General features: G+C 40.5%; 2 protein-coding genes across 13 annotated transcripts in view; both read right to left on the minus strand.

Moving 5' to 3' along the window:
• The window catches only part of grik4 (glutamate receptor, ionotropic, kainate 4), a 334,323-nt gene extending 330,143 nt beyond the window's left edge, over positions 1-4,180 (minus strand). For 4 of the 10 annotated variants that reach the window (XM_039786208.1, XM_039786152.1, XM_039786200.1 and 1 more), the window contains exon 1: positions 3,402-3,535. The gene's annotated coding sequence lies outside the window, so the exon portion shown is untranslated. Of the gene's footprint in view, positions 1-699; positions 1,027-3,401; positions 3,536-4,037 lie in introns of those variants that run through there. The other 6 variants (XM_039786215.1, XM_039786181.1, XM_039786223.1 and 3 more) reach the window with 4 other exon arrangements.
• Positions 4,181-20,550: 16,370 nt separating this feature from the next.
• The window catches only part of arhgef12a (Rho guanine nucleotide exchange factor (GEF) 12a), a 49,562-nt gene continuing 47,101 nt past the window's right edge, over positions 20,551-23,011 (minus strand). For 2 of the 3 annotated variants that reach the window (XM_039780367.1, XM_039780352.1), the window contains 5 exons: positions 22,808-23,011; positions 22,464-22,685; positions 22,074-22,303; positions 21,894-21,969; positions 20,551-21,793 (listed from right to left, as the gene is read on the minus strand). In XM_039780367.1, coding sequence (XP_039636301.1) covers positions 21,783-21,793; positions 21,894-21,969; positions 22,074-22,303; positions 22,464-22,685; positions 22,808-23,011 — 743 coding nt within the window. In that variant the 3' untranslated portion in view covers positions 20,551-21,782. The remainder of the gene's footprint in view (positions 21,794-21,893; positions 21,970-22,073; positions 22,304-22,463; positions 22,686-22,807) is intronic. The other variant, XM_039780360.1, reaches the window with a different exon arrangement.

Consider the following 23,011-nt stretch of genomic DNA (forward strand, 5'->3'; position numbering starts at 1 on the left):
TCTGCTGCTTCGACTTGAAAAACATCAGTCAGGTGAACACTACTACTACTACTACTACTAATAATAATAATAATAAAAATTATAATAATAATAATATATCCATTTATTCATTATAAGTCATTACAAGTTAGCTTATTCATTCTAATGTTTCTAACCTAAGACAGCTACTAACATTTATTTTTACAATTACCATTTGAAAAGATGAAGGCACTTGCAGATGACAAGGTAGTACAAAATGTAAACCATACTTTTGGTTGTCTTTTTTTTTTTTTACCATCTCTAGGCTATTTAAGATTTGTATTAAACCTTTGTTTTTCTTTTTAGAAGACCAACCAAAAACACTAACAAGAAAGATCGTGGGTAGATAATAAGAATAAATAAACAAAATATAAATCATAAACTACAGTAATCTTGTCAATGCTGATCTGTAGAGGAAACCATGAAGGGTTTCTTTTGATGGATGGGACAAACAACACTGAATGGCTATTGACTCTTCCAGTCCATAGAGACTTCATGAACAGTTAAGGTTACTGATTGGTAGCTAAGTAAATGTAGCCTCGTTATCGAGTCAGAATTTGCTGGTAGCCTAAATAATAAAGCTAATTAGCATTAGCTTAACATTATAAATTCAGCCCAATATCTCTTGTTGCAACTGAATAGAAAATGTTTACAATGTATTTTGTCCTGTTGGTTACTTACCTTTGAGAAAAAGGCTTAATTTACTGACTGGAATGTAGCAAATTTAAGTTACTCATCACTGCATAAAATGAGGCCACTAACGGACATCCTAACCTTTAGGTAGCTAGTTATGCAGTTTATGATCTAACCTACTGGTAACAAACAGAACTTTGGGCCTGCAGGTCAACAAGTGAAAACACCGGTATAAGTCTAGCAGGTAACGTTACAGACAATGTAGGCTATCCCAAAATGAAGCGGAAATTAGCCACGTGTTTAATTATTCTTCAACAGAAGCAGAAAACTAGCTAGCATACATTGAGCACATTTTGGTCGTATCAGTAACGTTAAACTTGCACCAGTGAGGTGAGAACCTTATTTGTCTATGTGGTGTGTTCAATGAACCTTGGGAAAAAAAAAAAAAAACGAAATATGGGCTGGACCCATACACTGTCTATTAACAGTCTATGGCTGGACCATAAAGAAAACAGTGGGCTACCCCTCAAGTCTTGCTCATGTCCTCATTATGAACCTGACCTGCATCAATTCACTTATATCACAAGCCTTAGTGATGATTGTACATTTCCTATTCATTATCAGCCTCATTAATTCATGAATGATATGATGACTGAAGTGCTCTTGATAAATTTCAGAATGTGTATGCTCTATGTTAGCTATCCTACTACATAAATAGATAAAATGGAATCACATACGTTGAGGGCAAAAGTTCATATAGGAAATAGCAGCTTGATAAAATTATCTTAACTCAAGGTCAGTTTACTAGCTTTTTCTGGACTTTTCTTCATCCATATTGAGTTTGGTCCATTGTCATAAGATAAGATCCCATGTTACAGCAGTTCATGCAAACCCAATAAGACAAACTGATTAAATGGAAGTAGAATAGAAAAATATATATATATAATAGGAATATAAAAATAAGAATAAGAGTAATAATAGTAATAATATGTACGCTAGACACCTCTTTTATATACAGAGGCGTCATGGAGTTGCAATTATAGTTGTCATCTCAGTTTTAATAATTTATTTAAATGGTTTATTTAACCATCTGGCAGCAAAAATCTTCAATTTGTATAAATGAGTTTTCAACAACATGGAATTATTCTTAATTTGATTTTCCTAATGACTAATCTCCACATGCTGGTACTGCTGGCTTTCAAATTTTACTCTCTACTAGAACAAACTAGAATGAGCTAGAACTAGATTTGCAGGACAATAAATTGTTGCTATGCACCCAATCCATAATTTCATATAGCCAATCCAAGATTACCACTATTCCCAGTTAATGAGCTGTCAAACTTTAAGTATTCCGTTGGGGCCTTTGGCATCAAATAGCCTACTGTTTGAAACTGGATTGTCAAGATGCAGATAAACTTATGAACATGATATTGATTTTGTAGAGCAAATATGGGACAGCCAGCAAAGCAGTTTGTGTTTATGGATGCAGCATTTATTCATTTTAGGATCAACACAAAGTACTTGAGCTTGCAGAAATGCTAGCATCAGCTGGCACCAGTGTCCACTAAGAGGTGGTTACCATGCCGTTGCCAATAAAGTTCCCAGCAACTATTTTGCTGAAAAATGGAGAATAAGCAAAGTACAGATAAAAAAAACAAAATTACAAAAGAAAAGACAAATTATTATCAAATAGTGGGAACAACCTTTAACCAGGAGTGTAGAGGACGCCAGAGCCACATAAAGACATCACACAATTATATTCGGAAAGCAGAAAATATATTTGAGTGTTATTTGGTTTTAATTTATTGTAGGTAATTAATGGAATAATCAAACTGTCAAGTTGTACATATGTAGTCTTTAATAGACCGAAGCATTTGGTGAAAATACATCTGCTGTTTTTATTTGTGGTTTTATAACCATTTATTGCATGGGGGTCCAAAGCATACCCACATTGCTATTTACCATCCCATCACTTCACACTATCAATTCTTTGAGACGATAAACAAAAAGGGGGTTTTGTTAGTTTTGGCATCCACAGCAAAAAAACTACTAAACACTAAATTGAACCACAAGGTGGTGCCAAAAATGAGCGTATGTGTTTCCCCAACCATTATCGCTTATTAAATCTCATTTCAACATCACGCTCAGTTTTATTCCTTTTGATATAAAAAAAAAGAATCAATTCAGTAAAAGTCCAAACTCCAAGTCTGTAAGGAGAGTTCAATCAACACTTAACCACAACGGCAATCGATCATTACCTTAATGAATTTACGCTTGATCTGTATCACTCCACTTAAATGAAACACTTTATCACTATAAGTCGCCCTAGCATCCGTCACGACTACGTCCTCGGCCTCTGTCCCCAACCAATTAATGACGTGGTCTCCAATCTCTGCTGCACGAGGAGCCTGTTTCCATTCAGCCCAGCATGCAACAATTAGGCTACAGCAGGAGTTTACCAACGCAACTGGCACATACAACCAAAACAAAATGTGCAGAAAGAAATCCGGCTGAGTGAGTGCTTGGAGCCAGAATCAGACATGTTAAAACATTCATTAACCATATGATGGATAACCAATGTCTCAACTTCTGCTGCACTATGAAGCATAGCCTAATATCACAAAGGAGGTTTAGTCAGTCATTGGCGCAGCCTTTATGAAATTGGCATTAGGCTACAGCCTTTAAACATACAGTTTTCCATAAGATGCTCTTAAATGCATTGCGTATTTTGACTTTAAAACTTGTCTTACCTGGCTGATCTGCGTGCTCCCTCTTGTCCAGTTTTGAAATAAATTCTCTGTTAGTTGGTCTTAGGTTTGGTGTGAGTGTCCGCCGCCCGCAGAAATACGTCGTTTTGCAAGAAAAGCGTAATTGCAATGTAACTCAATCCCCCCCCCCCCTGTATAGTTCTCTGGATGTTGTTCCGCGGGCGGATAAAAACGCGTAACCGATAACATCAGCAGCAGTCCAGTTATATTTGATCTTTAGATGACCAAATCATTTCCTGTTTTATGGGGCATTAGCGCGCCCGGTGAATAAAAAAACATCCACATCCCAAATAGTTGAAAAAAAAAAATACCCCTACTCACTTTATCCCCAGAAGAAAATCTGTCATTTTCACAGCAGCGGAGAGTTTTATTTTGCCTGTTTAGTCTTCACTACTTACGTTGCCTTGAAATGTGATAGGCTTACTGAACTGGAAGAATATTAGGCTTAATCTAACGATGCCGGTGATGCTGCGTATCCTGCATCCCACTAACGTGATGAGGGAAGAGCGCAAAGAAAAAACCTAGGCAGAGATTTCGCTTTGTGCTGTTCTCCTTCAAACAAATTACGGACGTGTGAAACACGCTCTTGGAAAAAAACAACAACAAAAAAACAACAACCTTTTTTACATCTTGTGTTGTAGATTTAGTCCTGCACAGTCGGCTGTATCCACTGCGGTCCAGTGGAAAGATGCAGAGCAGATTGAGGTGCAGGCGAAGTCTCGTCCCTTTTTCTTGCGCGCACACAGTCAGAGGGGATTTTATTTGTGGTGCCTTCCTCACACCGCGGCTGACCAGACTTGAAAAGGAAGACGCTCCGGACTCTTGGTGCATTTATAGAAGCGTCCAAAACTCCGGAGCTTGTCAGAGCTGCGTTTCTTCAACATGTGAAAGCAGCCAGCAACTCATCTGACGGAAAGGGACATATTAAGGAGAATAAGTCAGTTTTTATTTTATTTATATGGCTGTATACTGGAAGGTTCAGCAGTGGTTTCAATAATAAAATGAGATTATAGCCTTTATCACGAGGCAATAAAATCTCCAAAATAAATGTGCAGAGAGGAATTATTTCTTAGCATAATATAAAGCGCATCACTTTGATGCAACTTGCTATAAATAGGCCTACATGTATTCCTACCTGTTTACTGCATCCTGCCCCAGTCCGCCGGGAATTCAGTAGCAACATTTGGAAGACACAGAAAGAGCAGCAACAAGGTGTTCTCCCTCCTGAGCAGGTGAAAAGTACAATACAACCCCTAGAGAACAGTTCCTGACATTATCGCCAATCAACAAAGCCTACAGCCTTGGCTTGCACTTCTACGTCTGTCAAGATGTCTGGGGATTCAATGGGTCAACAATAGGATCATAGGCTACTGTTGCTCCATCTTGCCCTTTGACTGGTTGTTGGTTAAGCATTTTCCCCAAACGTTTCCTGCACTCATCAAGACTTCCGAGTGGCCACCAGTTCATTGTGCAGCAGGAGAAAACGTGAGCTGCAGCTACAATAGAGAGGGCTCTGCATTTTGTAACGCAGATGAATCACATGTAACAGTGGACTTAAATGTCTTGTTAAACACCAAACAGTGTAGTAAAAGGTGAAGGTTGATGTAACTGAACGTCTGAGAATAATGTCTTGACATTTTCACCCCAGCCCAGACCACCCCACCACCACCAGTCATGCCATCTGTGTATAAGTGGAGAGGCTCCACAGAGATACTGAAGGGAAAGCCCATCCACATATGGCTCAAAAGAGGATTGCTTGGAGAATCAGAGAATCAAAGAATCAGAGAATCGTATCACGTACAAGCAGGATGGGAGGAAAATAAGTTGAGGGATGATTTTCCCATGATGGCAGACGGAGGATGTTTTCTTGTTGTATTGCTCTTGGATCATAACTACACAAGGGCTTGATTCCTTAGAAATCACCTGCAGCAGCGAGGTATCCACAAGCATGTTTAGATATAGCCTCAGGAATAACAGTAACTGAATGAATTACACTGTAATATGCACAACACAAAGAAGATTTTCCATATCCTGTAGTGCATTATCACTAATGCAATTTGCATACCATACAGTCAGCTATGTGTCAAGTAATTTATGACATAGTATTGATAAAAAATTTAATCATTAGGCTATGCTTCAAGCCAGAATGGAAACATATTGGGATATTTGTGTAGAAGTGCAGGCCAAGAGGGATATACATTTTTCATAAGCCCCCTGCGACAAACAAAAAGCTATGCCGAAAATGTATTTGGCTATTTGCTATTATCCAAACGTATTGGCTAAATCACTGTTACCCACTGTTATTATATTGCATATTAGGAGTTTGTCCCTGGTTACACAAAATGCAAACACAACAGGTTGATCTGATGGAGACATGCTGCCACTCAATAACGAGGAAGAAAAGAGTCACTTAGTGCTTCAAAAGATGTCAAGATGCAGTAAAAACAGAGATATCTTCTTTTTTTTATTCCATGCTTTTTTCTTCCTTGTCAAAAACTAGCGCCCAAATTACCCACAATGCAACTCGACCACAGACAGTTTAGTCGTTGATTCAGGTGTGTTATGTAAGGGATAATGTAGATTTTCATTATAGCAAATACAACCCCGACAGGGTGATGCAGGAGCCCGACGCGGACGGAGGTTGTTCTCTGCATACGGTCAAACACACCTTTATCACCTGTGGTGCACACAAAAGCCAATATTTTGATATAACTGCAATAAGCAGTATAAATGTGCAATAAGGAACAGTTAAAAGACCATCCTGCTCTCCCAAAACATTTAAGTTCCTCCCTTCAGCAAAAAGAAAAACTATGTATAGTGCGTTCTGTTTACCTCGGAACTGCAGAGATCTGAGAAAAGGTTAACTATAGTCCTCATAAATCGACCGGAGTTAAAAATTACAACACAAAGAAAGTGGAAGGTGAGGGACGTCCTGCCGAAAATGAGGGACATCCGGCGGAATTTCCGGCAGCACCTTAACAATCCCGGAAATGAAACGTCGTGTTTAGTCTGGCTACGCCACCTATTTATTCAGGGATAGGCTTGTTTGGATTTCTTGAAACCAATCACAACTGTCCTGGGCGGCGCTAAGCTCCGATAGCGGAGATAGCAAGAGGGGAGGGACATCCAGAGCGTCTGTCACACAATGGATGTCAGGCTTTATCGCAGCAATGTATATCTGTTAAGCCAGACTATAGTATGTTTTATATAACAAATGGTTATTTAATACATAATAATCAGAAGCTATAAATCTAAATAATAACAAAGATGTGCATAAAAACACTAAGAATGAATTAATAATGATTGTTTGCGTTCTAGAAACATAATCATGTTATAAGTAATATAAATACAAATAATACATACAAAAAGTAAATAATTGTTTTACTGACATTGTCGAATTTCATATTCTGTCTGTCCTTAACGCATTACTGGCCACTGGCTGCTTTTTAACACACACCAGTCTACCCCCTCCTGAGAAAACCCCCACTCAGATCATCCCCGTGCTGTCAGAACTGATTTTATTATTTCACTGATTACTGATTATTTCATGTATGGCTTGGTCCAGCTACATTTGAGACCTTTGAATCTCATGTGAGGCAGCCTGTCATCTTTGGGATGGATTTTCTCAGACTACAATGCCTTTTACTTGTATATTGTGTTTGTATTGTGTCTTGTCTTTCATGCTCTCTATTAATTACTGCAAAACAATGCTTTGTAAATCTAACTCGTCAGTGTTATAACAGTTGGCCGGTTTCAAATCCAGTTCTGATGAAGTGCCTATGAAATTGAAGATTCTACAGAATTAGATTTAAATTGTAACAAAGTACAACACTAAAGTCAGAAGATGTTTAAATACGAGTTTAACTGACGATTTAGTAAACAATACAAACACGGCATATACACTCTATATACCCTATTCACATCTTCACATATAGTTCCCATCAGCAGATATGAGAGGAAACAATTCCTACATTATTGACACACTTAAACTGTGAAGATATAAATCCACTGTTCATTTTCCCAGAGCTCAGTGCAGTGGCAGAAGGGCTGTCCAAAAAGCACTGATTTGCTGTGCAGTGTTGCAGCTTAAGAGTTCCTAGAATATGAACGAGCATATCTGATGTCCCATTTCAGGCACGGTCATAGAAGTGTACATCTCCTGATGTGAAATAGGTTGTTAATGGGGCATGGAAAAAAACTTTAACTGTGGCTGAAAATCTGACTTGTGGAACTGGCACATTGACAGCTGTATAGCATTTGCTGAGGCACAGTACAGCATAGTATGCTTTACTGAGTGCCATACAGTTTTGGATGCAGTTGAACTGTGGAACAAGTCACTGAAGCATGGCGGAAAATCAGCCATATAAAAATAGACATGTTCATAAATACGTAGCATTCAAGCCATGTCATCCGGTAGTCCTCCACTGTCTCTCAGCCATCTGCCCGTGAACTTTGTATGCCTTAATTTATGTTTGCATGACCACGTCTGACTTGAAACAAACATATTTGTGCGAGAGCCATTTCGTAATTAGGCAGCACACTGACACTGCAATAGGCATTATTGACAAAGTCTTAAATCCCCAATGAGCTGCAGCGGTCTGTGGGTGGGATGGATGTGAATGAGGCTGCTGATGCTGAAATGGCAGGACAAGGGTACCGTCACCTCACTATGATGCAAACAAGGGTGCGTGGTGCAACTCACAATGGATGACACATCTATGCTGAAGTCAGAGTGGCTTCATCCCTACTGGCTTATTGATTGAAAGAAGCTGGCAAGGTGCACTAACAGGGAATACAATTTACTGACAAATCAGAATATGGATAGTCAGCAATTTCCCTCATTACCATTTCAAAGCATTATTCTACTGACAGCTGTTTTTGGCATCGACTCTAGGAGGACTTCTAGGAGCGGACTGGTGTGAACTCTGCACTGAACTTTGCAAACCAGAATCAAAGATCACTTATCACCATGAGTCAATCTGATCTCTAAATATACTGTCAATCTGATTGTGAGAGTTAAACGCCCTGAACATTTTTTTTTCTTTCTCCGATTAGCTGTTAACTATGGGGTCAGACATTTTAACACACAATAACAGTTTCAGTCACGTCACATGTAAGATCTTTTGATTTTTTCATTTCGTCCTTTCACTTGTCTTAAGTGGACGTGGAAAACAGTGACACACTATTGTGTGCATCAATCAGGATTTAGAAATATTTGAATCGAAATGCACCTACACACCTACAATCCTGATGAAGCAGATGAGCTGAGTTTTTGATTGGGAAACTAATAATTAAATGAAAGTTAATAAGTTAATAAAATATTTTTGTTTTCCAAACTTTAACTTTGACAGTTGGACATTTAGTAATGAGTATTTAATGCTATGGAGAAATTAGTCAGATTTGAAACTATGTTTCCTTTAATGCACCGTAAAAGTGTTATGCTGCTATACTGTTTGCCGAAATGCAATGAATTTGTTTCTTTTGATGTTTTATAAAGTTGCTACCCTTTTTTGGTGCAAATAAATATAAATTCTTCACAAATAGGTTCACGACATACATTGTGCATCCACTTCTAGGGGATGATATTGCAGCTGGAGGAGAGCTGAGGGGGTCGGTGTGTGAAATGCCGCATAAGTGAAGCATATGTGGCCGAGTTAGCTCAGTGGGTGGAGCAGGCGCGCATGTACTGAGAGGTTTGTACCTCGAACGCAGGGGTCTGGGGTTCGAATCTGACCTGTGACGATTTCCTGCATGTCTTCCCACACTTTCTCACTTAGCTGTCCTATCAAATAAAGGCAGAAAGCCCAAAAAGTAATCTTTAAAAAAAAGTGAAGCATATTTGTAATATTTATTATATTAAAATCTTGTTGTACAATCAAACTATAATGTAGAATGAAGCCAAGCAGTGTATCGCACAGACGGGAGATCAGCTATTAATCAAACTGCACCTGTCAGATGGATAAACAGAACATGTATCCGATAGCATATACATTATGGACACACCCATAATTATATGGACATATATGTAAAGCCCTCACTAGACACTGATCCATGTCCACACGTGCATGGAGCGTGAACCCTTCACCTTGACAGAAGCTTGTGTTAGAGATTGAATTACAACTTTCAGCCACGAGCGGTTCAACACCTCTGTTTCCCCTGTGAGCCGTTGCAGTTTGAGACACTGCGAGGCTGGCTAGTAAATATTCATTAGCTATAAATCAGACCACTGCTGCACTGGTGCAGCACTGCTGTGTCGATGTGTCAGGTTGTGTGGCGCGGTATCTGTGTGCGCACACAGACACACTTCTACCACGTCACCTCCCATCCCCAAAGGTCCTCCAATATTGGGCATTGTGTGACCAAGTGGTGCTGGTCATTTTGCATCAGCTAACAGGATAGATCCCCGTCCTCCCTCAGACCGACAGCAGGCTAATGGCTCTGGCTTTCTTCCAGTGGCCAGAGAGCGATGGGAAGACATAACATGATGGATGAGAAAAAAGAGAGAGATGGTGGAAAAGAGAGAGTGGGTGATAAGCAATAAAGCAGTGAAGAAGGGTAGAGTGACATGAATCTGGAGCAGCAAGAACTCCTTTTCCATGTTGGTGTCACAGCTAAGCAAATCCAAACAATAATTATATTTGACAATTTTGAAAGCAATCATACAATTAGATGCCGGATTGAACTGCATGGGCTACAGTGGCTATGCTTCCTCTTTGTAGAAAAGCTGCTGTTGAGCATGATGAGCCAGGGTTACGTGCTTTGTTTGGACAATTTCGTCACTTGTAGCAAACCATTACCCAGGCACACAGAAGAGCTATATTGCACTCAGCTAAGGAGAATGGACAGTTAAGTGTTTCTCTAACTCATTCCAAGGCAGGAGAAATGAGCAATGAGGACAGATGGGAGTGACAGTAATAGATTGAGGAAGGACTCAAATCACTGCCTGCGAGGCATCTGGCTGGCAAGTAGGAGGCTAAACTTAAATTGGTACAAAAACACTAAAACTCTCAGAACTGTTGTTGTGAATAAGTAAGATTAAATACTGATCTCTGGGAAAATAGTGCAGCTATTGAAGCATGCACGTTCCTGTCCACCTTCTATCACAAAGATATAGCGTGTATTGCCTTAACCGCCCTTAATCATCTGTCACACTATAAGATTCACCTGCAGGCTAACACACACACACACACACACACACACACACACACACACACACACACACACACACACACACACACACACACACACACACACACACACACACACACACACACACACACACACACACACCTCTTATCTTCATTTCCCTCTGCTCAGGAGTAATCTGGTCCAGGTGTCAATCACCCGTCCTGACTTTATTAGGGGTTAAATAGCACAGATCACAATTGCCCTCCCTCTAGAATTGACTATACATTGGCAGAGTGTATTTTTGTAATCAGGAGACTACATCATAGCCACTGGCACAATGGGACTGTCAGTGCATGACCTCTATAAACAGGGGGGAAATGAAAGCCCATTCCAGATCAGCTATTACCTAAATAAGCTGTCTCTCGAGAACAGGTGCTCCTGCTCGGGAAGAGAAAAATGAAGTGAAGGGCATTATTTCGATAGGTCAAAATACCTTAACACAGAGATCTTCAACAGGGGGTCCTCAGTATTCAGTGCAGGGGGGGCCGCCAAATTATGTTAAAAAAGATTACAAATTTTGAAAGTTTATATTTTCAAAAATCAAAAATATGTCTGAAAATATACATTAATATGAATCTAAAAGAACCCGGAGAGGAACGTAATTAATTGGGAGACAGTTTGGGACAACATTTCCCACTGTTGCAAGAACCCAAATCACCAGCAGATCCACTTCAACATATGCCATAGGACATAGTGGACACCCCAGAAGAGATACGTCTCCAAAGGCATTCCTACTCCCTATTGCACGTTCTGTCAAGCTGAACAAACTGGAACTTTCCTGCACATGGTCTGGGAGTGTGAACATGAGTTTTGGAATAAAACAACATCAATAATATCTGATGTGATAGGACGTCGAATTCCTACTGACCCGATTGTTTTGTTACTTAATGACGACTCTAAACTACACCTGCTTGGGAGACAAAAGAAAGTTTGGTTAGCCGGTTCAACCGCGACCAAGAAAATGATAGCTCAATGCTGGCTCATTTTCTGGACATAGTTATGCTGGAGCTCTCTACAGCAAGGATTAACAAAGCCAAGTCATCCACTATAGACCTATGGAAAGGTGCAGCAGCACAGGTATCAGTCCTGATGACCTCAGCGAGGTGACGCAAATGCACCAGGCACTTAGATCTACACTTGAAATTAAATAAATCTCGTATAACTTACTAAATGTTTGTTCAATTTTTGCAAACCCTAAGTTTATTTGGAGAAAACTGAGAGTGATTAGTGTTCCTAACAACTATTTATTTATTTTTTCTTTTAAAGCTGAAATGCAATCGAGTAAGAGAGAATAAGAATGACCTAGGCAAGGTGGGAGTTCTGTGTTTTTTCTTTCTTTTCCTCCAGACCGCGGAGGGTGAGGGGTGGGAGAGGGGGGGTGTTCCAAGTGTGTTTGTTTGTTCTGATGTTTAAAATGAAAAAAAAAATAATAATAATTGATCTTAAAAAAAAACAACAACATATTAATAGCAAAGATAAATTGGCCTTTGTGAAAAAAACAAAACATTTCATTTTCACATTGAAGATAAGCGTACTATAGGTAAGGTAGCCACTATGGTAGCCGTACAGGTAAGCTTAAGGAGTCGCGGTATGTATATGTATATGTATGTTTGACATTAAGGCGTCTTGGGGCGTCTTGCCCCGCCCTACCTCTCGGAGCTTCTACGCCCTTATATCCCCACTCGCTCTCTCAGGTCAGAAGATCAGCTGCTCCTGGGTTTGCCTAAAACTAAGCGGAAGCTCAGAGGAGACCGTGCCTTTGCTGTGGCGGCTCCTAAATTATGGAATGATCTGCCTCTGCACGTTAAACAGGCCTCTTCTTTGTCTGTTTTTAAATCCCGTCTTAAAACCCATCTCTTCTCTGTGGCCTTTGACACCTAGTAAGATGTTGACTTGTTGTACTTCTTTTAATTATTTAGATTGATTGTTTTTCCATTGCGCAGCTATTATTTTGTATTCATGTTATATTGTTATGTATTTTATTTATGATGTCTTATTTATTCTTCTGTACAGCACTTTGGTCAACTTTGGTTGTTTTAAAGCGCTTAATAAATAAAGTTGGATTGGATTGGATTAAAACATGACATATAAATAATATATGAATATTCATTTATATCCACCCGACCCAGTTTGATATGCAACTCAATTGTATACAATATGTACAGTAAGGGGTACCCCGGTTCTCTTTCAGCTTAGGGGTCTTTGGCCTAAAAAACGTTGAACACTTGACAAAAGCCCATATGCTGTAAAAGGTGGTTTGAGAGGCCGAAGCACCTTTTATCCAATTTTCAAGGTGAAGATGTCAATGCAGGAGTGTAGAAGCCTCTCTGTGGGCCTCTACTTAATAGGTGCCCTTCCTTTACTTCCCCCCACTGCCAAAGAGTGCCCTTATGAACCAGTTTAGCGGGATTAGCAGGGCCCTTGACTGGACTCCTGGGTGAACCTCTGCTCCAGTAGGTCTTGAGAGACAGCTCACCTTCAGGCTTTACCAGGGATTAATAGCATCCACGGAATTCGTGCCCTTTTCAAGAACCAGCAGGATGCTGTCAGATGACTTTAAGTGGACGGTAGGAGACGCTCGTGGATGTTCCAAACGACTAGTTTAAGGCCTCCAGCCTGTGGAGAGAATAGCAACAGACGACCAAACAAGAATCATTTTCAATTCCAGTCAGGTTTTGTTGATGTGCTCTTTCTGTTTCTGCTCACTCTTAACTTTTTTTCCTCTTCAAGTGGATTCCTTCCCTCCTGATGTTGACATTAGCATTGGAGCATTATTGATCAGCACTCTGTAGGAGCTTGTCAGGTAGATTAAATCACCTGACCCCAGCTTGGTCTCTTCAGGACCATCCATTCAGGACTTTCAGACAGGCATGCATTACTGTTCCTTATCTAATATTGAGATGCAGCTGCAGCTGTGAAAGCTGAGCGAGGTGACGCAAATGCACCAGGCACTTAGATCTACACTTGAAATTAAATAAATCTCGTATAATTTACTAAATGTTTGTTCAATTTTTGCAAACCCTAAGTTTATTTGGAGAAAACTGAGAGTGAGTAGTGTTCCTAACAACTATTTATTCATTTTTTCTTTTAAAGCTGAAATGCAATCGAGTAAGAGAGAATAAGAACAAAACGGGATTAGATTGTGGTCAGATGACGCTTTCTGGATGTCTTGGAAATTAGATCCTGGTTCTTTGAAGGGCTCGACCTATACCTGAAAAATGCATTTTGCTCCCTTACATCTCAAGATTGAAGCTTCCTCCCTTCTTTTAAATTCACTGTTTACAAATACTGTCAATGTAAAACAAACCTGTTCAGCTTCAAAGCTCATGCAAAATGCATGCTCATGCTTAAAACATAAACTGAGCCAACGGTGGGGCATCAGTGACTCATAAGAGGACAGCATGTTGTAATTATGGATGTGGGCTTTAAATAATACTGCAAAAGCCTGTTTAATGCTGTACATGCCCAGTGCCCACCAAGAATGATCACACAATTAAGAAAGCTATTCACACTCCATGCAAGAAAAAAGACTCATGATTCCTCGATGACTCACGCTTTGTGACTCAGGACTATGGTTGTACTAGGAGGAATTAAAAAAAAGGGAGGATGCCACGCACTGCTTTCAATACTGTCAGATTTATGCAACAATTATATCATCTTTCAGCCCTGGGTCTTCATCAGATAGGCTATGTTTTTAAGTCCAGTGTCAGCTATTATACACCAGCAGCTGATTTTAACTGTGTTGGGATGTGTGTATGCCTCCATTCTAAGTGATGGACCAAATGTAGCTCTTCATAGTATATGATGCTCTATATCTAAATATCTCTGGTGTAGCTCAAACTAGTCCATTCATGGAATTATTTTCCGATTCACATTTTAAAGAGATAGTTTGACATTTTCCCTTTTAATTTTTTCAGATGAGAAGATCGATATACCACTCACGGTAAATATGTAGCTGGAGCCAGCAGCTGTTTAGCTTAGCACAACGACTGCAAACACAAACTATCAAAAATATAACGTGTTAATTAGTCAGCTTTAGAGGTTACCTTGGGACAGAGCCAGGCTAGCTGTTTTCCCCTGCTCCCAGTCTTTATGCTAAGCTAAGCTAAGCTAAGCTAAAGTAAGCTAAGCATCTGCTCGCTCCTGCTGCATATTTACCAAACACACATGACAGAGGCATACTCATATTTAATATTATACATATTTTATTTTGTGGGGTAGTCCCCCAGCCAGATGTAAAACAGGCAGCCTTTAAAAATAATGACAGATATAAAATCACAAGATAAAATTACATACAAAACATTATGGTTAATTAAAACAATTCATGTAAAATACTTATACAATGTTTAAATGTACACATAAAACATTAGTGCCCACAAGTTTGGCTCTCTATCAGCCATTTTTTTGCTTTCTTTTTAAATAAAAAGAATGACAAAGACTCTCTAATGGTTGCTGGCACTGTGTTCCATTGCTGTACTGCTCTTATGGAGAAGACAGCCTGACCAAAAGCTGTTTTCTGTTAAAGCTTTAGTGCGTAACTTTGTGACATTAATGAACGTCCGTTACATTCAAGCCATTGCCAAATGAGTTGATACAAATCTAATTAATTAATTAATCAGCTCCACACAACTCTCTCTGGATATCTCAGTATGACTATATATATATATATATATATATTACATACATGTATATGTTCAGAAGATTGTGTCGTCCGGCGACTTTTGCGCACAGAAAATCAAGCGAAGATAATTACCTCTTCTGATGAGTCCATCATGTTTTTTTAATCCTCCGTGTCCTCCTTGGTTACAAGCAACTGTGTGGAGGAGGGGTAGGGACGGTACACGGTCACGGAAGACTTGTGGATGGTCATGTAGATGTGCCAACGGTTTTGTTTTAATTACTTAGAATTCCGCATGGGGGAGACAGAAACTACACACTATAGCTTTAAAAGAAAGATGATTTCTCCTGTGTTGTATTCTTCTTTGAATTACTCTCCTCCTATATGTGTGTAGATCGTGGCAGCCATATAAAGTCTGTTAAGTTACTATCACCAAATGAGGTAACACAATGATGATCGAGCCTATGGCAGTGTTATGAACTGGGTGTCTGTGGCAACATTCCCAGGAAAAATCACACTGTTTGGATCTCTGGAAAGTGAGATCCCAAAACACACCTGCAATTACCACTTATCGCCATAGGTGCCGCCAAAGAGAACAATACGGAGATCTTTGAAATTGTAACTTTAAGGATGATAAATAAATATTTCTCCTCTCAACCATTCATCGCTGTCACATTCTGTTACCGTTGACCCGTCACATGCCCAGAGGACAACACAAAGCAGCTGACTCTAGCCATATGTCTATCAACCCACAACATATCGCTTTGTTTTCATTTCTGATTTTATTTTCCACTTTTTTCCTCTGTTTTCATGGCACTGTCCACATAACCACACACCCACTCTCTGCCCAACCAACCTGGCAGAACAGGAGCGGCAGCTGTGTACCTTGCCAGCGCTGGTCACCAAAATCATAAGCAAGGCTGCCAAAAAGTGCCATCGATTTCTGCTGCGGCTTTGAGCTTCGTTAAGCTCATTGCCTCTCTTTGGTTTCTCTTTAACAGCAGACTGAAGCGGGGTGCCCAATGCCAGCTGGCCTGCCTGAAGCGTTTTACCCAGATACTCCATCAAAGTACGGTGTGGTAATTAGACAGGGCAACACCAAGCCACGCCACAGGTGCCTGATTATCAAATGTCCCATAGCAACAGCCACTGAACAGGCTCGGGTATCCTTTGCTGTTTGGCATACATGACTCTGTGCTCTTTCGGCAGGACATATTTTAGCATATTCCTCCCATTTGAAGGGGTCAGTTCATTCATCTCTCTACACCAGCATAACACTTCCTCTCCACATCTTGCCCGGCTCATTGTTGTGCCTGGGACAGTGATTACTCCAGAGAGGCCATGGATTAATCAGACTGTGGAGAGCACATTGATCTTCAGTCCAATCCATCAGATATTGGCTTCTGCTCGATAAAGGGGGAGAAGTGCAGCATGAAAATCAATCCCAAAAGGTCAGGGGATCCAGTTTGGGAAACAGGTTATAATTGAGGTGACTGTGTTACATACAAGCATCATACAGTAGGCTATGTCCTTGATTGAGTAGCTATGGCATGCATTTGACAGTTTTTGACAAAAGAAAATACTTGATGTGTATAATATTGTAAATATTCACAATAAAAACATATTTAAAAGCTGGGGAAAAAAACTATTTGTTCTAGTTTGACAAGTAGTTACAAACCTTCCTTTCCTCCCCTAAAAAAGAATATAGCCACAAATCACCATGTGAATAGTTTATTTTAATCCAACTTCAACTGTTTAGGAGCAGTCAACCTTATTTTCTTCTTTATTTGTTTCCTCCACAGTTTGAGATATAATGGGTTTTATTTGATGAGCTGAACTAGACGGTGATGTATTGCATCGGAAAACAACCCTACTGTGACTCCGCTAGAAAATATACACAGAAGTAATGGAGGGCGTTACTAATTATTTTTTGCTGACTGATCTTAAGTTTGACCTCACACAATCTTGCTGATCCCACTGGCGATTGAATGTTTATCGGTAAGAACAGCAGCTCACGATGATGCGCGTGTGCATCCCGCTGCAAACGCACGTTTGAATATTGATGATCTCCACCAAACCCGAAGAGGGAGGCGCGCAGAATAGAGAACGATGTCCATTCTGTGCATGATTTGCTGAGTGACAACATCAGGTTTAACATGGGTAGTGACACGGATTACCTTTCTATGTGAAACACCAGCTGTAGCAACTAGCAGTTTGTTTCAATTCTATATTGTGGTACAGTGTCGGCACAGAGACAGGCTGTGTAAATATATATAAGACCCAAAGCATCAGAATGGTAATGTTTAAATGCATTAGCATATTAATGAGAAACTCTTTTGGGACAGAAACATCCACACATATATGTGAATTTTGTCCAGAGTTTGATGATTGCAAAGCTGTTTGGGGGAGATGTGGATGAAACAGACCACATTCTCCGGGAAAATTCTCCTTATTTGTTTCCTGTCACAGGTGAGTTATTTAGTCAAGCATCCTTATCTTGGAATTAAGCCCCATGGCAACAACCATAATGATGTGCTCCACCATAATCACCCGCAACAGTTCTTCGTGGTACACAGCATCAAGTAAACATCAAACTCTTAACTTGATTTTCAGTCTTGGATATGTATAATTTATGCTAATCAGTATCTGAAAACATGTGGGTGAATGGGTTTTGCTCCATTTTCTTATACTATATCTAAAGGATGACACAAGATTTTGGGGGAAAAGAAGAAAACAACAATGCAGGTCTTTGCCTTTGGTTAAAGCTTTGGTTAAAGGATGATGTTTCATTTTGCTGTCTGACTCACAGCACTGTTGCATAGCAGAGAGAGGAGGAGGAGGAGGAGGAGGAGGAGGAGGAGAAAGGCTCGTCTCATCAGAGCTTGACACGAACTGCCCTCCTGAAAGGCTCTGATGTGACTGACACCTCTCTCCTCCCTGCCACTCCAATTAGCTTGGTGACAGGTGCATGTGGAGAAATGAGACAATCAATTACCATCCCCTCTCTTCTCCCTCTGTCCTCTCATCATCATCATCAGCTTCCCTGTGTCTTTATCGCACTCTGTCCCTCTCCTCTTCTATTCTATTACTCTTAATTTATCGTCTTTTCTTGCTCTTTTCACCTCCAATTTCCCATTCATACCTTGTCTGGCCTCTCATTGTCTCCTCAATGCATATCCTTTCTCTCTCTCTCTCTCTATTTATCCCTCCGTTTCACTGCAGCATGCCTACAGTCAGGGTGACGGGGAGAGAAAAGAGGGAGCATGTCATTCAGACTGTGAGGCGTCCTCCTGCTTTCCACTCAGACACACCAAGCACAATCACTGCCAGGCATAACACTGATGTGACTCTACTAGCCTACTATAGGTAGCACCAAGCCCCAACAAAGTCACAATAAATGCCGCACAGTCCTCTGTGGGGTCCTCCTGACCATAGCTTTGTCGCATTACGGAGGCAAACTGGATACATTCCTTAGTCCATTTATTTGTCAGACACTAGAGTCAAATGTATCTGGAAACTCAAAAGGTACCCTGGGTTATTTAAAACACTGATGTCACTGCAGGTTTCAGGGTGGGTCTTCTTGACTGGATGTTTAATGGTGGAAGTTTGCCACCTGCTGGTAATGCTCATTACCTTCTCTGGTGTCCTTGATCAAACCTCTCTGATGATTCCTTTAAAATCCTGACATTTAGTGCTGCCGAACATCCGCAAAAAGCTTTTCATTCTTTTAAGGCCAAAGGGAAAATCCTGACATCGGACCAAGAGGATCAAATTAAAAGGCTCCAAAATGTCCATGTTGTCCAAATATCCAACCCTGTTTTCAATTTTGAAATGGCTTCAGGCAAAAACATGCTCGTGTGTCCTTTCATTTTGGTTACTTACATACAGACCATCTTTCAAATGCCTCAAAGCTCAAGCTCTGTGTCCATTAACAATACACTGAATCTCTGCCAGCAAGCAGTCACTCACATTACTAAATGCTCCTGGACATTATTGAATAGCTAGTCATTCACTTACACAATATAGTAAAAAAAAAAAAAGAATAACCCCTTTGATATATGCTCAAATTGCATTTTCAGCAAATTCCAAATGTTATGGTTTTAGTTAAATCAAGTTGTCTTTGAAAAACATTGAACTAAAAACAAGGACTGATGCACCTTAGCTCACAGGGAAAGTTCTGAAACCATATTAAAGACTTAAAGGCAACTTGTAACATGTTGGATTTTTTTATAATTTTTTTTTAACCATAGCTCGTTTTGGGCCGCAGTAGGCAGCGGTTTTCAGTAGAAAAGCTCTGTACACCAACTGCCAAGCACCAAACCGCAAGCTCAGTCAGGCAAAAAGGCTAACGGTTAGCTAGCTGGTAAATATAGTGGAGCAGTTTGCAGCTAACTGTTAGAACAGCCTGGTATTTCCCTCATAATAATGGAGACAAAAAAAACAACATATAAAGCTAAAATGAATATTGGACTTACATTTGCCAAGTAGGCAGAATCATGAGTCCAAATGAATGATAATGAAGGCAACAGTTTGCCAACATGGCTGCCGCAACGTGTGTAGCTATGTGTTCAGATTTCTCCCAAGTGGCTGAAAAATCACTTTTTACAGGTTTAAATAATAAGCCTTTAGTCAAGTAAGATAATTATGTAGTTATTTTTAGCTAAATTAATTAATTAGGACCTATGACATCATGTAAAAAGTGATTAGGAGAGATTAAAGGAGAGATTGTTAAAGAACATAAAATCTTAAATGAGAATGTATAGGGGTGTCATCTCATCAGCAGGGAATATAACAAGCACACGGTGAGATAATGACATCTGAAAAATGTATACTATCTGATACAGGTAAGGACAAGAGGTTACAGATATATTATTGACCAGTGGACAGCTTATGGTTGAAATATACTGACTTACATCACTGATTCTGTTCCAACAGGACCTCAAATTCAAGCAGTAGAAGATAAGTGGGGTGAGTACTCTACAGTTATGATCTGACAACTTGGTTATTTAAAGTTTATAGATTAATAGCATAACTGAATGTTTCTTTATCACTTTGATCAAATTTAGTCATTTTAACAATAGAGTGAGGAAAAATTCAAGGATAGGCTGCAAGGATAGGTGTCCTTGATCTTTCTCATCATGTTTTAAGTGATAAAAAGGTCTTCAGTCATTTCTCCATTACTGAAACAGTCATTCAGTAAGTGCTAAAAGACAATTTACTGACCATGTACCAGCCTGGCGATGTAGTCATTTTATATCTTTTCATGAGATTCACATAAGGAATCGGGTGCGCATAAAAGCTTTAAGAAAAATAAGACAGGTAAGGTTTTTTCCTTTTGAATGTGTCATGGCACCATTTATTTATTAAAGTAATGCATAACCTTCCAACTTGATCATTGTACATATGATGAACTTCATGACATTATTAGAATATCAGGCAGTCAGATCAGCATCGCCAACAGCAGCAGAAAGAAGCAGCATTTCTGTCAGGAAGTGATACTGAAAAAGCATGAGCGCTCCTTGTAACAGAGAGGGAAACGGGGCAAGATACCCAAATGCAGATGAGGAAGCATGACAGAGTGTGGGAGAGGATAAATAAGCACGAAAAAGCCACTGGGATGTGAGGAAAAGGAGAAGGATGACAACCATAAAGCGTCACAGGGAAAAGAAGGGGGAGAGTCACACGCAAAGGAGAAGAGGAGCAGACGAGAGGCAAAATACCCCTCAGTGAGAGGAGGAGGAAGAGGAAGGAGGCGGCACGAAAATGCAACAGGACCAGATCAGAGCCTTCAGACTCTTCATTCTAGTTAACACCACACCTAGAATTTATGTGAAATTCCAGACGTTAACACAATTCAAGAGTTGTAACACAATGGGATCTATCCATCACCATTGCAACTCTGGCCTCTATCAGTCTGAATATATTCCTGCCGTTTCATAAGGGTACGCTAGGCTAGCGTGCTTGTATGCTAGCGTGCACCCAACACTCACACTAACCCTGTATGACTGAAGCAGGAAAAGCAGCCAAAAAGTTAACACCATGGCCAAAAGCATGCAAGCAATGTGGGAAACACTTAAAAAAAAAAAAAAAGAAAAGAACGAAAATAAATACATCTTGGGATAAAAAAAATCTTAATACATTATCTTAAAATTTTCCTTTTCTTGTTTTGTGTTTCATATATATATATTCTTAACACACATCTTTGTACATTTTGGTATAAGTTCTCTTTCTTGAAGGGAGGTCTGGGGAAAATGGGTGTTAGATGGTTGAGGGGTGAGGTTTTGGGGGTAATCCCACTTCCCCGATTGCCTTGTGCTGAAGAAGGGGGGCGCAGCATCACAAAGATGACTCCACCCTTTCAAACGTTTCTGCTCACACTAAGTCTCTCATTCTCTGTGGCGAACGTGGGCGATGGCGATGGAAAAAAAAGGGGCTCAGCAGTGAGAGGACAAGCTTATAAGATGTCCAGAAAGTCCAGGACACAAGAAGTAGGAACAGACTACAAGTCGGTACTTCCTCTTTGGGACCAGAGCCAAAGGCTGCGGTACAGACTTCCACTATCTCTTATCTGGGGAAAGAATTGAGGCGTAGGATCAAAAAAGGGCAGATACAGGATGTGATTTATATCTAGTAATTCATACGTTGACACTGAGCATAAATTGAGATACCTTTGTTTCCATCCGTGTCTGCTGCTGACCTCTCTGGCCTTTGGCGTATTAGATTATTGTACTTGGCCTCAACCTCCTGCAAGAGAAACAAACAACTCACGGTCAGATCAGGCAATATAGGTGTGTAAAAGTCACACTGTTTTTATAGGCATGTGTGTTGGTGAGCTCAGTGACCGTTACCTTCAGGTAGTTGAGGTTGACCTGAAGGTTTCTAAGGTGAGACAAGACCTGTCTGCTAAAAGAGGAGAGGCTGCCGGCCTGTGACGTCGAAGAAAACCTCAAGTTGATGCCAGAGTCGGCAGCACAGCCTTGTGAGGTTCTCAGCTGCTTCCCTGTGGTCGATGCCAAGATGTCATCATCTGTGCTACTCTCCCCTGGGCCGCCGTAACCCTCCAGGACTAAATACCCTGCTGAGAGATTTGAGAAGAAGCCTTTTAGGACTACTGCTGTGGAAATAACTGCAGGATCAGGAAGAGACACAGCGCGCCTTACAGTCACTAGTGTCACCTACTGAAACCTACAGGGTAACGTATAACGACAAATCAATTGTTTCAAACTGTCCAGGCTCACCATAGTCTTCAGGAGAATCGAAGAAGCCCGTGTCCCCAGAGCCCAGGTCCTGAGTCGGGTCCTCTGTCTGGGAGCCATTGTGGGCCATCACCCGTGCGCGGCTGTCTACGGGGGTCCGTAGAGAGGTGGTCCTGAGGAGACGTGCCCCCGTGGAGCGTTTGGTTTGCTCTACAGCCTCCTGGGACATCAGCTGGGTCACCAACACCTGCTTTAATGCTGCCACTGACGGACAGCGGAGGACAAGGGTTTATGATTGTTTCATATTTACATACAATATCGGTGTACGGCTGATTCATTTGCTGCATACGTGGTGCTTTAGATTTTGAGTCGTCTTGTGTGCTTACATGTTTTCAATGCTTCGTCTGCTCTGGAAGGAAACGTGTCAAACGAGTCTCCTTCTTTGCCATCTTCAGCCACTTGGTAGGGAGGCTCTGGGTCCACAAAACCTTCCTCCTCCTCCTCTTCCTCTGCCTTTACTCCCTCAAAGGGATTATTACCTTGTAGAGAACCCTGCGTCACAATTCTAGGGGCTGGATTGCTCTCTTTAT

This window comes from Perca fluviatilis, chromosome 2 (assembly GCF_010015445.1).
Source record: "Perca fluviatilis chromosome 2, GENO_Pfluv_1.0, whole genome shotgun sequence".
NCBI classification, from domain to species: Eukaryota; Metazoa; Chordata; class Actinopteri; order Perciformes; family Percidae; genus Perca; species Perca fluviatilis.